Source organism: Poecilia latipinna, unplaced genomic scaffold (assembly GCF_001443285.1).
Source record: "Poecilia latipinna isolate Pla-1442-1.1 unplaced genomic scaffold, P_latipinna-1.0 Scaffold8, whole genome shotgun sequence".
NCBI lineage: Eukaryota > Metazoa > Chordata > Actinopteri > Cyprinodontiformes > Poeciliidae > Poecilia > Poecilia latipinna.
In genome coordinates this window covers 821,233-833,863 of record NW_015112624.1, presented here as the reverse complement: position 1 = coordinate 833,863, position 12,631 = coordinate 821,233, and the positions used below count along the sequence as shown (strand labels likewise).

The window sequence follows — 12,631 nt, the reverse complement described above, 5'->3', positions numbered from 1 at the left end:
ATCCAACAAAAGTAGAGTGCTATAAGTCGAAAGCCCTCTTTTTTTACTATGAAAGGGGGGGGGGGGGGGGGGGGGGGTTTCCTAGTGGCCACAAAATCCTGCTGTTTGTAAAACAAAATGTGGTGGGAGGTGTGAAGGTGTGTGTGAGCACCTGACTCCGGTTGAGTCGGGAGGAACGGGTCGGTGTTCCAGCACACGGTCGTCAGAAGCTTGCAGAAGGATATCCAGACCGTTTTACAAGAGGAAAATTTAAATAAACGTCTTAAAAAAATAATTCTATTAGGATTGATTATATTTTAAGATTTTTTGGTTTTTGAAGATTTTTTTTTTTTTTCCCCCTACTAATTCTCTCTTTGGGTTTCTATAGTTCAGACGTCCACGGCGGCCATCTTGTTTAACCGTTTCAACTGAATTCAGGCCAACTCTATGACAAAATATAAGAGTCAATCCATTTTTTCTTTCTTAATTGTGAGAATAAGGTTACAATATTAAAAGAATACAGTTGGAATATTTGGAGAATGACATAATAAACTTATGAGAACTCAAACACATACACAAAAAGTTATCTAAAATGTTTCTTCACTTCTCACTTTTTTTCCCTCACAGTTTTAAGACTTTATCCTGGTAACGGTGCATCTTTCGTTGCTAATATTACAACTGTGTTGTCGTAATTAAATAACCTGACTCAGTCGTACAATGCATAGAAGGGAGGATTGATATAAAAGCCACATTTTGAGAATGTTTTTTGTCATTTGTAATATATTTCTGTTTTTTTTTTTTTAAATTAACATTAGATCTCATATGGAGGGAAAAAACATTGGAGATTTAATTTTTAAGCCACGTTGCTCAGCCCTACTCTCAGTCACCAATCAGACATTAAGCAAATGGAAATAATTTTGGTAATTGAAACTGACCTAAAACAGGAAAAGTTTTGTTTTTCATCTCAGACAGGGAAATAAAAAATGAGATTTGTCGTAACACTTTATTTGACGGGGTGTGCATAAGACTGATGATGTCTATGACAGTCATCATGAAATGTCATTTGGTAAATAATGACACTTTTAATGCAAAGTTGCATTGAAAGTCCATTAAAAGTGCCAACTTTGCATTATTTTGTAAATATTGACACTTTAAAAACCCCGTCAAATAAAGTGCTGCCTTATTTTTTTTCCATATCTGGTTTTAGCAGTATATTTTTATACGTAAGGTCATACATGTTATTAAAACTGATGTGACTTAACATTTTCCTCTGCATCGAGGTTTGGGATACTGCTGAGGACGATGTGGTCAAACGTCTCCAGGCTGGACTAATGGTCATCTAGCTGACATTTAACAATGGCTGCCCACTTCTGTTTAACTCATTTTCTGGTTTCTGCTCCGAGTTGTGGAGTCCCGTTCACACTGGAGCCTCTTTGTGTCGCCGTGGCAGCTGGCTCTCTGTTGCTCGCAGCCACATTTTCTAATGAGCGCGCTCAACATGCCGCCCAGTCGTCACCCAGTTTCCATCTTCTTCTTCAGGCGTTCTTCACCAATACCTACATCCAAGAGCACCCGGGTGACCGCGAACGCATTGGAGTCCTTAAGCAGCTCATCGCCCTGCAGGTACATTTTTCCGTCATCTTTGTCAAGAACCTTTTTTTTTTTTTTTTTTTTCCTCTCCTCTTTTTCGCCAGACACCTGTGCTCTGCTTATGTCCTCCCTCGCTCCCAACAGATCCCGCTCCTGGAAGATGGGATTCGCATCCACGGGGAGAAGGCGACGGAGCAGCTGAAGCCCTTACACAATCGTTTAGTCACTTGCTTCAGAGATCTGCGGGAGAAAGTGGAGAAGCTGTACGGCGTCATAACCTTGGTGCGTTGCCAGCTGCAAACTTGATTTTGTGCAGCAGGGTGCCAACTTTCGCCATTGGCCCTCTTGCCTTCCTATCAAATGCTTCTCATTCAAAGGGATAGTGTACATTATATTAGCACAGGACCATAAATCTTCCTTTAGCCAGGCTTTTGCAACCTGTGCCTCGCCTGTCACTCTGAATCTTCCTGCCAAGATCCCCCTCTCTCTCTCTCTCTATCTCTCTTTCTCTCTCTCCCTCCCTTCTTCATCCGCACCCCGGTGACGCTTAATCCCATTTGTGTGTCCCAGCCCTGCTCTCTGACTGAGAAGAAGAAGAGCCGCGTGGGCTCGGTCGTCCTGCCCTACATCATGTCTTCCACCCTGCGCCGCATGTCCACCGCGTCCACCTTGTCGAGCACGTCCTCGGGCCTCTCCAGCGGCTCCTCGGACGGGCCCTCCTCCCAAGAGTCAGTGCTGCCACATCCTCACATCGCCCCGACTGATAATCAGACGTGTTCTTTTATTGCTCTTGCATAAAACAGAGTCATTTGTCCCCTTTGTTTCACATTTTCCTGCGTCTGTTTCCGTGCCCGGGGTGGTTTCGCTAACAACTCCTCGTCGACTTGTCCCAGTGATCGCAGGGTTTCTGTTCTGTCGCGCTCCGAGGAAGACAACAGGATCGCTCGGAAGAACAGAAAGGAGTGGAGCGTGAGCAAATCTCAAGTGCTGCTGGAGAAGAAGTCGGATGCAGATGAGGTGAGGCCTTATGTCTGGGCTACTGTGCTGTATACAGTTACACGATACCTATAAATAGTCCTTGCCCTCTCGAATGTTTTACCCTTCGTTTTGCTTTTACATATCAATCGCAGGCGGCAAAACTCGACTTTTTTGACGAAAACAAATCTACAAAGTAACATTTAATTGAAAAGATTTAACACGAGGTAAGTGCATAAATATTCAACCCCCTTTAAAGTGACTGACCTAATTGAACAAAGGTCCAGCCAAGTGGTAGAAATATTCTCACAATGTGTGGATGGAAATCACCTCAGTGCAGTCATTGTATTATTAAAAAAAAACCCATGGCTGGAAGGTCCGATCTCCGATTAATCAGAATCCCCCGCATGAAGTCAAAGGAACTCTCCGAGCAAATCAGAGAAAAGCGTACTGAAACGTAAAAGTAAGGGGCTGGACACAAAAAAAGTCTCCAAGGCTATCAGACAAGACACTATGTTTGACAGACACTAAATACTTCACCACAAACGCATCATCTCCTCTGTGAAGCACGGCGGTGTCAGCATCATGCTGTGGGGACGCATCCCAGCAGCAGTCCCTGGAAGGTTTGTAAAGGTAGAGGGTAAAGTGAATGCAGCAAAAAACAAACAAACAAACAAAAAAGAACTACAGCTTCAGAGAACGTTTGTTTTCCAGTCAGACAAAAACCCAAAACACAGAAATGAATGATGACAGCGAGGTGGATGTTCTGGTCTAGTCAAAGCCCAGATTTCAATCATATAGAGAATTTGTGGCAGGACTTTGCAACCAATCCCCACGAAACATGACAGAGAGTGAACAGCTCTGCACAGAAGAATGGAGACGCATTGGTTGGCAGCACGTTTACTAAATACTGACTTGAAGGGGGTGAACGTTTATGCAGTCACTTATTTAGTGTGAAATATTTGTACTTGTCATTACTTTGTAGAAATCCGTTTTCATTTTTGCTTTTGGTACTTTTGTTTTTGTTTTTTTTGTTAAAAATGCCAAATTGTTTTGATCATGATTGACTTGTTAAAGCAATAAAAAGGGTAAAAGATCCAAGGGGATGAATACATTTTTATAGTTGCTGCATGTTAAGCTCTGGTTCCCTACAAAATTATCCAATCTTTTTCACTTTGTGGGATAACTGCATACATTTGTGTATTTTATGTGACAGACCAACAGAAAGTAGCGAATAGCTGAAAAGAAAAGCGTAAAAAGAAGAGATCTTACTTGTTTTTCAACATTTTGCCTACATTCCATCTGCAAGTCATTTGTGGTGGGCATCTGCCAGCTTCCATGTCTAAAATACTGGCATTTGTTCGTCCAAATAGTGCCACATGAGTTTTCTTTTTTTATTTTTACTTCTTGTAATCAGTAATGTCCCACAATGCTTAGGGGAATTTTGTTTAGTTTATGGCAAGTTTTGACAAAAAAAAAACAACCCTAGTTAGCTTTAGTAACAATCAAGTTTCACCAAGGGAGTATTGTGTTCAGGGTTATGTGGCGGGTTTATAGAGCCAGGGTTTCTGCCCATCCTTAAAAAGTCTTAAGGACTTTTCAAGGCCTGAAAATGTCTTAAATTCTTTTAAAAAGTAAGTTGGCCTTTAACAAGTTAATCCACAGGTCTTAAATATTTTATTATTTCACATTACATAAATATCTATGTTTCTTTCTTGTGGAACTTTTCTGTCAGGCAAAAGTTTGAGTCGTGCTCAGACTTATTCATTGCGTTCTGTGATTTGAGACGATAACTCACTGCTAGCATACCCTTGCTAGTAATAAAAAGCTAACTAGCTAGCTTTTTTTGTGACTGTCTTGGGCAAATGCACATTTATCGCCAGTCATTTGGACAAAGTTGGTATATTTCTGTGGAGATATAGCTTTTAAGTTGTGTTCGTAATGGTCTTTAAAGTCTTAAATTTGAGGTGCAGAAACCCTGTTATAACTTTACCCTGCTATAAATATCTCTACAACTCTCCATTTCATTCTGCAGCACCCAAATAGTCCCTCTAGCTGAATCTGGGTCTTTTATCATGAGATGAAGCTACACACGTTTAACTAACTTCTGATGGCAACTGGTTTCAGTGGATTTTATTTAGGGGTCCAGAAGGAAACGGGGCTCAAAAGTCCATTTTTGTGGTGTTCATTTTCAGAACCATGTATCCCTTCGCTTTTCATCTCGCATCCGTTTGGCTCTTGGTCTTGATTTGTCATATAAAATACCAATACGTTTGGTGAAGTGTGAGCGCTTTTGCTCGTTTGAAGTTATTCCAAGTGTAATAGTGAAAAACTTCTTTATGGTTTTCTGTGCTTTTCTTGGAGTTCTTATTTTCTTCACGCCTTTTTTTTTCCTCCCACCACCATCACCACCCAGGTTTCACCAGACAAGCAGCAGAGACCCAAAAGTTTGCAGCTCGGTGACAGACGGCTCACCCTCTCCCTTTTCCAGGGCGTTTCATCCCAGCTCAGCCTGTCTAACCAACTCAGCCCGCTCGCCGCCTCCCCTCACACTCCAAACACGCCGCGCAGCTCCAGTACGTAGCGAACAGCTCCTTCCTCTTCTGAGAAGCACCACACTGCACTTCTCCCCCTCTTAAAGTTCTGCTTTTCCACACAATAAAGGGGGGGAACCTGGCAGACTTCTTTTTTTTTTTTTTTCTGGGGTGTGTAAGCATATTCTGGTCTGCAGAGCTAATCAGGTCACACACACATTCACAGATGGATGTGGTCTGAAGAGTTTTTATTCCTCCCCCCCCCTCGCTAGGTTATTCATCACTCCTCAGCGACAACGATGCCAATACCATCGACACCCCAGGGACTCCCCCACCCATGCCTCCGAAGAAACATCCGCACGAGATTGACAACCTCGCCGGCTCTTCAGAGGTACATCTGCTTAGAGGAAATAACAGCCCCTCCCTTATGCATATTTAATGTTTAGTAAACATGAATATGCTCCCATTTTTTTTTTTTTTTTTTTTGTAAATTGTATTTTATTTATATTTAAAGTCTTAACACGAACCTTCTTCTGTGTTCTTCCCCCCATCCAGTTCGTCCCTCCGCTACCTGTGAAAATTGAGAACAAGCCTCCCCCGCCTCCTCCGAAGACTCGAAAGTCAATGTTCCCCTCGTAAAGAGCAACACCCCAGTAAGGCAACACCTACGCACCGACCTTGGGAGTTTCATTAATTCCCTGATTTGGCTGTGATGAAAGCGCAGCCTCGTTTTAGACGTCACGGAGACGCCACAGTGGGGGTCACAGAAGAGAACCGGAACGTGGAGGGGAGAAGCAGGGCTGGCTTGATTTCTTTATTTCTGTTTGTTTTGTTTGAGTAATTTGCTTCTTTTCAGTTCACTTTTACTTCCAAGCTGTCCACCGCTCTTAAATTTGAGTAATTATCATAGCGTTAAGCTGGGATGGGAAGGATCCGTCGTCAAAACAGCAGAACCGGATGCATGATTTGGGATGTGATTTAAGGTACAGTCTTAGGCTCTGTGGGCTTATTAAGGTAATGAAAGACTCATTCCCTCAAGATGGGTCACAGCAGTGCATTTTCTGTTTAATCAGTGGCAAACAAATGGAATGAATAATGGTACAGCGTCATGTTTTTATTTTTATGTTTGTGTATGGAGCGACACTGGATGACTCACTCTCCCTCTAGCTGTTTAACAGCATCCCCTATACAAAGAGCTGCATTAGATGAATGTCAAACTTGACTAATATGCAGGGATTACCATGTACAGAAGGTAACTGTTGGTCTGAAGCGGAGTTGGTCTGCGTCTGTCGATTGTGTTCCTGTTTTACTTGTTGTTAGCGCAGCCTGTCATTCCGACCCGCCAAGGTTTCAGAGACACTGGATGGCATTATTGAATGTGCTGCAGATTCTGCGCTTGTTGCTTACGTCGAACCCAACCTGTTGATACACTAAGCTGCAGTACGTGGTGGTGTTTATTGGGAAGTGTTGTCAAAAGAAGAAATGGGGATGGGGGGGAAAGAAACACTTGATACCACTGTCAAACCTGCTTAAATACAGAGCTGCAGCCATAAAAGCAGACAAAACGAAACTGGTTCTTGTGACTGCGATTCGTTCGCGTCAGATGCTTTTAGTCTGCTTTGTGCGTAACCTGACGTTGAAAACCTGACAGACTTTTTTTTCCAAGCGTTATGTATAGTTGTGTTGAAGCTCCCTAAATACGCCTTTAGACTTTTTATAACATCCACCATCTTGCTAAATCCCTAGCTTTCTCACACCATCATCTTCACAAAGATGTTGATGGTCTCTTAACAGGATTTGGATTTTTTTCCATTTATTGTGTCATGAAAGAAAAACAGAGTTTTCTGGGTCTATTTTTCCTATTAACTATTTTTGATTTCTTTTAAACAGTGTTGCATTGTAACAAACAACAAATGCATACATTTCTAACTTTTCTGGAACTTGGTCATTTCACCTCTATATATGGACCTTGTTTATTCAGGAAAAGCACACAAATGTGGTTTCAACTTGGTACTTTTATTTTTTATTCTGATGAATCTTCATCCCAATACTTCACCACTATGGCCAAACCAAATAAATAGAAATATACTTTTTGTCCATGTGTAAAACATGGCATGTATAAAAAATGTAGGCAAGTGGATAACGCACCACATACGTTTTGAAATTGTCTGTTTACGGGTAAGTGGGCACAAGAAAGAGGGACAAAGTGACCAGGTTAGCAAGTCATTAATTACATTTGAAGCCAAAGCAGCAACATTCTGCTTTTTTTAAGATTTGCAAACAAGCACAATGATTGCAAATCAACATTTTAAATTGACTTCGCAACTTGTATTCACATTTAGAGCAGTTAGCATCAGAAAATCTGCAGTTAGAGAATGCAGGTCCATACTTCCAAAAAGCTGCCGAAATGTCCAAATCCACCCTTTCCCATGGACAGGTTGACTGCTTTAAAGAATCAAACATAGCAACTTTGGCGTTTTCTGTTAGACCCACTTGCTTCTGCTGAAAGACTTGCTCTCTCTCACTTTATCGCAGCCCGTATGACCCTCGAAATAAGATAATTTATTTTTAAAACCTTCTTAGTTCAGGAATTTGCAAGTTTATAGTTCCATAGTCGACTTCCAGATGCTGAATTTCTGAGTGGGGAAAAAAATCACAGGTTCCAACATAAAATATGGCTGCCTCACATGCTTGACTGATAGTTCAGATGTATCTTGTTAAACTGTTTGCACAAACATTATGCGACCTCTTTTGATGAACATACTGCTAAAGTATTTGAAAGTCCAAATAAAATGCATTTCTGTTAGCGTCCCTTGCTAACTACGGTTAGCCTGAATATCCGATTCATTGAGTAGCAATTCCTTTATCGTTTTATTTTTCTTAACTTTACTGCAACTCTTACTGGTGTTCCAACTCAGCAAAGGAGAGCAGTTGAGTTAGAGCCAAGGTACAACACAAGAGGTAAATAACATGCTAGCTACCAGAGCTACTTCCTGCTTATCAGGAAGCTGTAGTACTCTTCTCCGCTACTTTTTATTTAGAACAAAAATGAACTTCATAAGTCTTTTTTTTGTTTGGCTCACATCGCCTCTTGCTTCTACATTATTTGGTGTGTTCACAAACTCAGTGCAAATACAGTAATTGATACCAAACTTTCCTAACAGTCACGCTAAAGGCAAACCAAGATGGCACAGCTTGAGAGGCACGGCCTTTAAAAATGATATAAAACCCAAATTAGATCTTGTTAATGAGCACGTTTATGAGGGTTTGGATCCTCAGTCGCCGTGCTGAGCATGCCTGCTTCAGGCTCTCGGTAAATATTTATTGCAGGGGCATAAAAGTTTCTTGTCAGGAGAGTAAATGAGCAAAGTTTCCAAATGTGTTTTTTTTTGCTGGGACTTTTAACGGAGCCATAAATACAAAATGACTCTGGAGGTCACTTTAGCTTGAAAATTCAGGTGTTGTTTCTGTTAAAAAAATAAAATAAAATTCTCAGAGATTTGCACAGCGGGTGTTTACATTATGTTGGAAGCAAAGTCATTTTACCGAACACTGTAAATCTTTTTTTTTTTATATATATATAATTATTATTATTGTTATTATTTTTTAATAAGCAATACAAATGATGTGCCTTCAGGGTGCTGAATCTGTGAGTGCATGCTGTTTTGATAGAGATCAAATAGAACTGAATAATCATATCATTGCTGTTATTTTTCTATTTTTAGACCGATGTTTTACAAGGGATTACTGTTGTTGTATAGTGCAGATTTCTTTAAAAACAAGAAATGTTTATGAACAATGATTCTACAGACATAGTGATATTTTTTATAATGAACAAGCTGTTGACTGAAATAAAATAAAGATTAAAAAAAAAAAAACAAGCTCAGCATGTCTCCTTCTGTTTGAAAAGTGTTTCCTCTCTGTTGCTTAAGTGCAGTTGTGTAATCACAGAGAACACGGGTTATTCTCTGTGGGTACTCGGATAGTGGTTTGGATGCTGATAGCGTGACAAATTACACATTCAGTTTCAACACATCCAACAAGCCGGCATAAAAAAAAACAACCCAGGTAATTTATGCTTTTCAAATACCACGGGTCAGATGAAGGTAAATGATGCCGCTGTAGCTCACGGTGATTCACACGCGGTTCGTTATCGACTGGGGTGGGGTTTATAAGATGTTTATGGAGGACGCACGCGTTTGCCTTCGTGTGTGTGTGTGTGTGTGTGTGTGTGTGTGTTGGGGCTTGGGTCTGGCTAATCAGGATTTTTAATGGCCTGTACCCCTCCTGTCAGATTGTGAGGTAAGGGAGATAACTCTGCCAGGAAACCTCAGGAGCAATGAACACTTGTACTGATGTTCGCTCATGCAAACAGAGCGGTGTTGTAGCTGCCAGCTTTAACTAGATGCTCAGGAACTCCTTTGTGGAATTGGGCCTGCATAATGCAACATGCTTACAGCTTCATGCTAAATTGATTAAAAAAAAAAAAAGCATGTTATTAGTAACGGTATCGTTCTTTTTATTCTTTTTCGTGTCTTTCCAGCTTCTTTGACAGCTCGGGTTGACGTCAGGCCAGTCGCCTCCGTCTGCGTGCCTTTGAGTTCCTTTGCCGTCTTAAGATCGGAAATGTGTTTTGTTAAACACAGTTGCAAACTATTCAGAGAAGTTAAGAAAAAAGAAATCATTTTTACTTTACATTTAGTACAGTCACAGTATTAGCTCCACTGAAAGGGAAGTAATAATACGTCAGCAGGAGCGGTACCACCTATTGGACGACTGCATCCTCCATTGCAGGTAATGTTTGGAGATGGTCGCTTCCTGTTCCGACATGACTGTCAAACATTTCCCACAAACGCGCTCCCAGGTGAGCGGGGACTGTTATAGATGTGGCCGCATCATCCAGGTGAGTAAAGAAACGGCTGTTGCTGAATTTTACACAAATTGAACAAGCTAAAATATTTGGTATTAAAGTTCCTTATCTCCATTCGTATGTCCTTATTTTCCATCTCGCAGAGCCCTTGCATTTCCCTCATGCATACAGCAACAGCAGCACAAGGATGATACTGATCACTGGAAAGAGAAAAATGGACAAAAATTTCAGTCTCTAGGTGTGCAAGGCTGGTTTAAAAAAAAACAACAAAAAAAAACATAAGACTTGCAGCTGTAATTGCAGCAGAAAGTGGTTCTGCAGAGCATCGACTCAGGGTCCTGAATACAGATGCACACCACACCTTTTATTTGACAAATGATTTTTTTAAAAAGTTTTAAATGTGACATGACAAAATGTAGCATTTAAGTCCTGTTTTACATACAGTGTCTGATGTGCGTTCAACTCATTTCATCAGATTCTCGACACGTTGAGGCATTCAAACTGGATTAAAAAGCTCATCAAGCAGCCCGAAATGTTTTTTTTTTTTTTTTAAGGGAGCAAAAGCATCTCTAGTTAAATCTGGTCTGGAACCTATATATAAAAATGTTCATTATCGGGCAGCAGTTTCCTCCAGCGGTCTCATCTTGGATGTGCGCTCTGCAGGAGGTTTTGTGATACCTGTGTGCAGAATAAGAAAATCATCTCTGTAAAAATTCGTTCAGGTCAGGGTAATAGTTTCAACCACAGCCTTTCAGTGCCGTTTCTGCTCTGTTTCCCTTGTTTCTGTTTGTGTGTGTGTGTGTTTACTCGTAAACTGTAGGCACAGCTTGGTGCTGTGTCTGTCCAAGGGACACACAGAGCTGTCTCCCTGAAGCAGCATGGTTTTTTTTGGGTTTTTTTTTAAATCAACACAGCTTCTTTGTGTGTTGCATGGAGAAACGAGCTGCTGTGATGCATTTTAGGGAAAAACAAGCAGGACGCTTTACTTAGAGAGGAATGAACCACGTGAGGACGTTTGTTACATAGGAAAGTTTGAAACATTTGGAATTGAGAAGGTTTTTATTTTTTTCAGATCCAAAAATGTATTATTTAATCTCAAGATGAATGGAATTTATTAATGTGTAATCTCTTAGTCAGCACTTGATATTAAATTTCTACACTTGCACTGGCTGTAATTATATATATATATATATATATATATATATATATATATATATATATATATATATATATCTTTTTCTAGACTTTTCTGAGAACGTCAAAACTGTGTAATGTTAAAAACCTTTTATTTGGATTCATCTCTATACAGTTGTTACTTGAAGTAAGCGATTTTCTTCTCCTTGTTCAGAGAATAAGCTTTCTAAGCTTTCTAAATAACTCGGCTAATTTATGAGTGGATATTCCTTTATAACATGGATTACATACTTGAAATTAAATCTCCTTAGAATATTACATATCGGTAACCTTGAGTGCAAAAACAAGTTGCAGTCAGTTTTGAAACTGTCTCCTTAATCCTTAATTCATATTCTCAGATGGGTGCCTGATGATGTCACAAAGTTGCACTTACTAGGAAAAGTCAGGGAAGAATCTGTCCAGACTAAGAAACACGGGAGCAAGACATTGATCGAACTCTTGATTAGACCTTTAATCACGCAATGATACTCTGAACGTTTGACCTCATTTCCCTTTAAGTACTTTTAATTCCAATTTTGTTATTTCTATCCAAAACTGTCTCTTCAATGGGCAAGAGGCAGAGGACATCCTGATGCCAGTCTAATGCAGGGGAACATAGAAACACACACACACACACACGTCACTATGAAGAGTGACCGAAGAAGCTAACATGCATATTCTGTGGGAGGAAGCAACAACACCCAGAGAGAACCCACACACGCATGGAAGAACATTCAAAGTTTGTTCTTCATTAGACCAATCCTCATTTCATGATTGGAACAAAAGACATGAAAGCTAAGTTCGCTAACTTCACCAACACTCAGTAAAAACCGAAGTTTATGATCAACGCACCAAAACTGTTGACTTATCACGTCCACTATATGTTTAGGTAGCGTAAATGTGGTTGTATTTTTTCTGTTTTCTGCTCTTGTGTGATCTTTTAGTGTTTTCTGAAAAAGGTTGCGACCTCTCATTCTCCAGTCAGCAGAACCCCGTCCAGCAGTGGAAACGGAGCGCTTGGTTCTTAACCGCTACCATCCAGAAAGAAAGAGAGAGAGAGAGAGAGAGAGAGAAAGAGCGGCAGCTAGCCGTTAGCGTCCTGAGAGATTATCATCAGATTCTGTTGAAGTTACTGATCCACAGTATTTTCTGTCCAACCTGACCAGAACCCTGAGGGTTGAACTGAAACACTGGTTTTCTGGTAGCGGTGGTTTTCAAAGCGGGGGCCACCAGGGAGCTCTAGGGGGGCCGGAGGAAAGATTATCAAAAAAAAAAAAAAAAAAATCTACTAAATCATTATTATAATATGAAAGCTGAAATAATTTGCTGAAGTGTTATCCTCCTTGCTCATCTTTCATAATTTCTTTTCAAATCCATTTGCTCCTCCAGCTAAAGCGGCAGAGCGAGATGGAAAAGTTTCTGACACTAACGACAGAAAGAAGCATCCCGCAGGCCTGCCGTGGAGAAAACTGCATAAAAACACTGAATCATATCACACAGTATTTATGCA

At 40.5% G+C, this 12,631-nt stretch overlaps 1 protein-coding gene across 2 annotated transcripts in view; it reads left to right on the top strand.

Annotated features, from left to right (window-relative positions):
* Positions 1-6,492, top strand: part of dock5 (dedicator of cytokinesis 5) — a 74,904-nt gene extending 68,412 nt beyond the window's left edge. Inside the window, exons 45-51 of one of the 2 annotated variants that reach the window (XM_015028310.1) lie at positions 1,519-1,602; positions 1,714-1,851; positions 2,140-2,297; positions 2,442-2,586; positions 4,961-5,120; positions 5,351-5,469; positions 5,634-6,492. In XM_015028310.1, coding sequence (XP_014883796.1) covers positions 1,519-1,602; positions 1,714-1,851; positions 2,140-2,297; positions 2,442-2,586; positions 4,961-5,120; positions 5,351-5,469; positions 5,634-5,717 — 888 coding nt within the window. In that variant the 3' untranslated portion in view covers positions 5,718-6,492. The remainder of the gene's footprint in view (positions 1-1,518; positions 1,603-1,713; positions 1,852-2,139; positions 2,298-2,441; positions 2,587-4,960; positions 5,121-5,350; positions 5,470-5,633) is intronic. The other variant, XM_015028317.1, reaches the window with a different exon arrangement.
* The last annotated feature ends 6,139 nt before the right edge of the window (positions 6,493-12,631 follow it).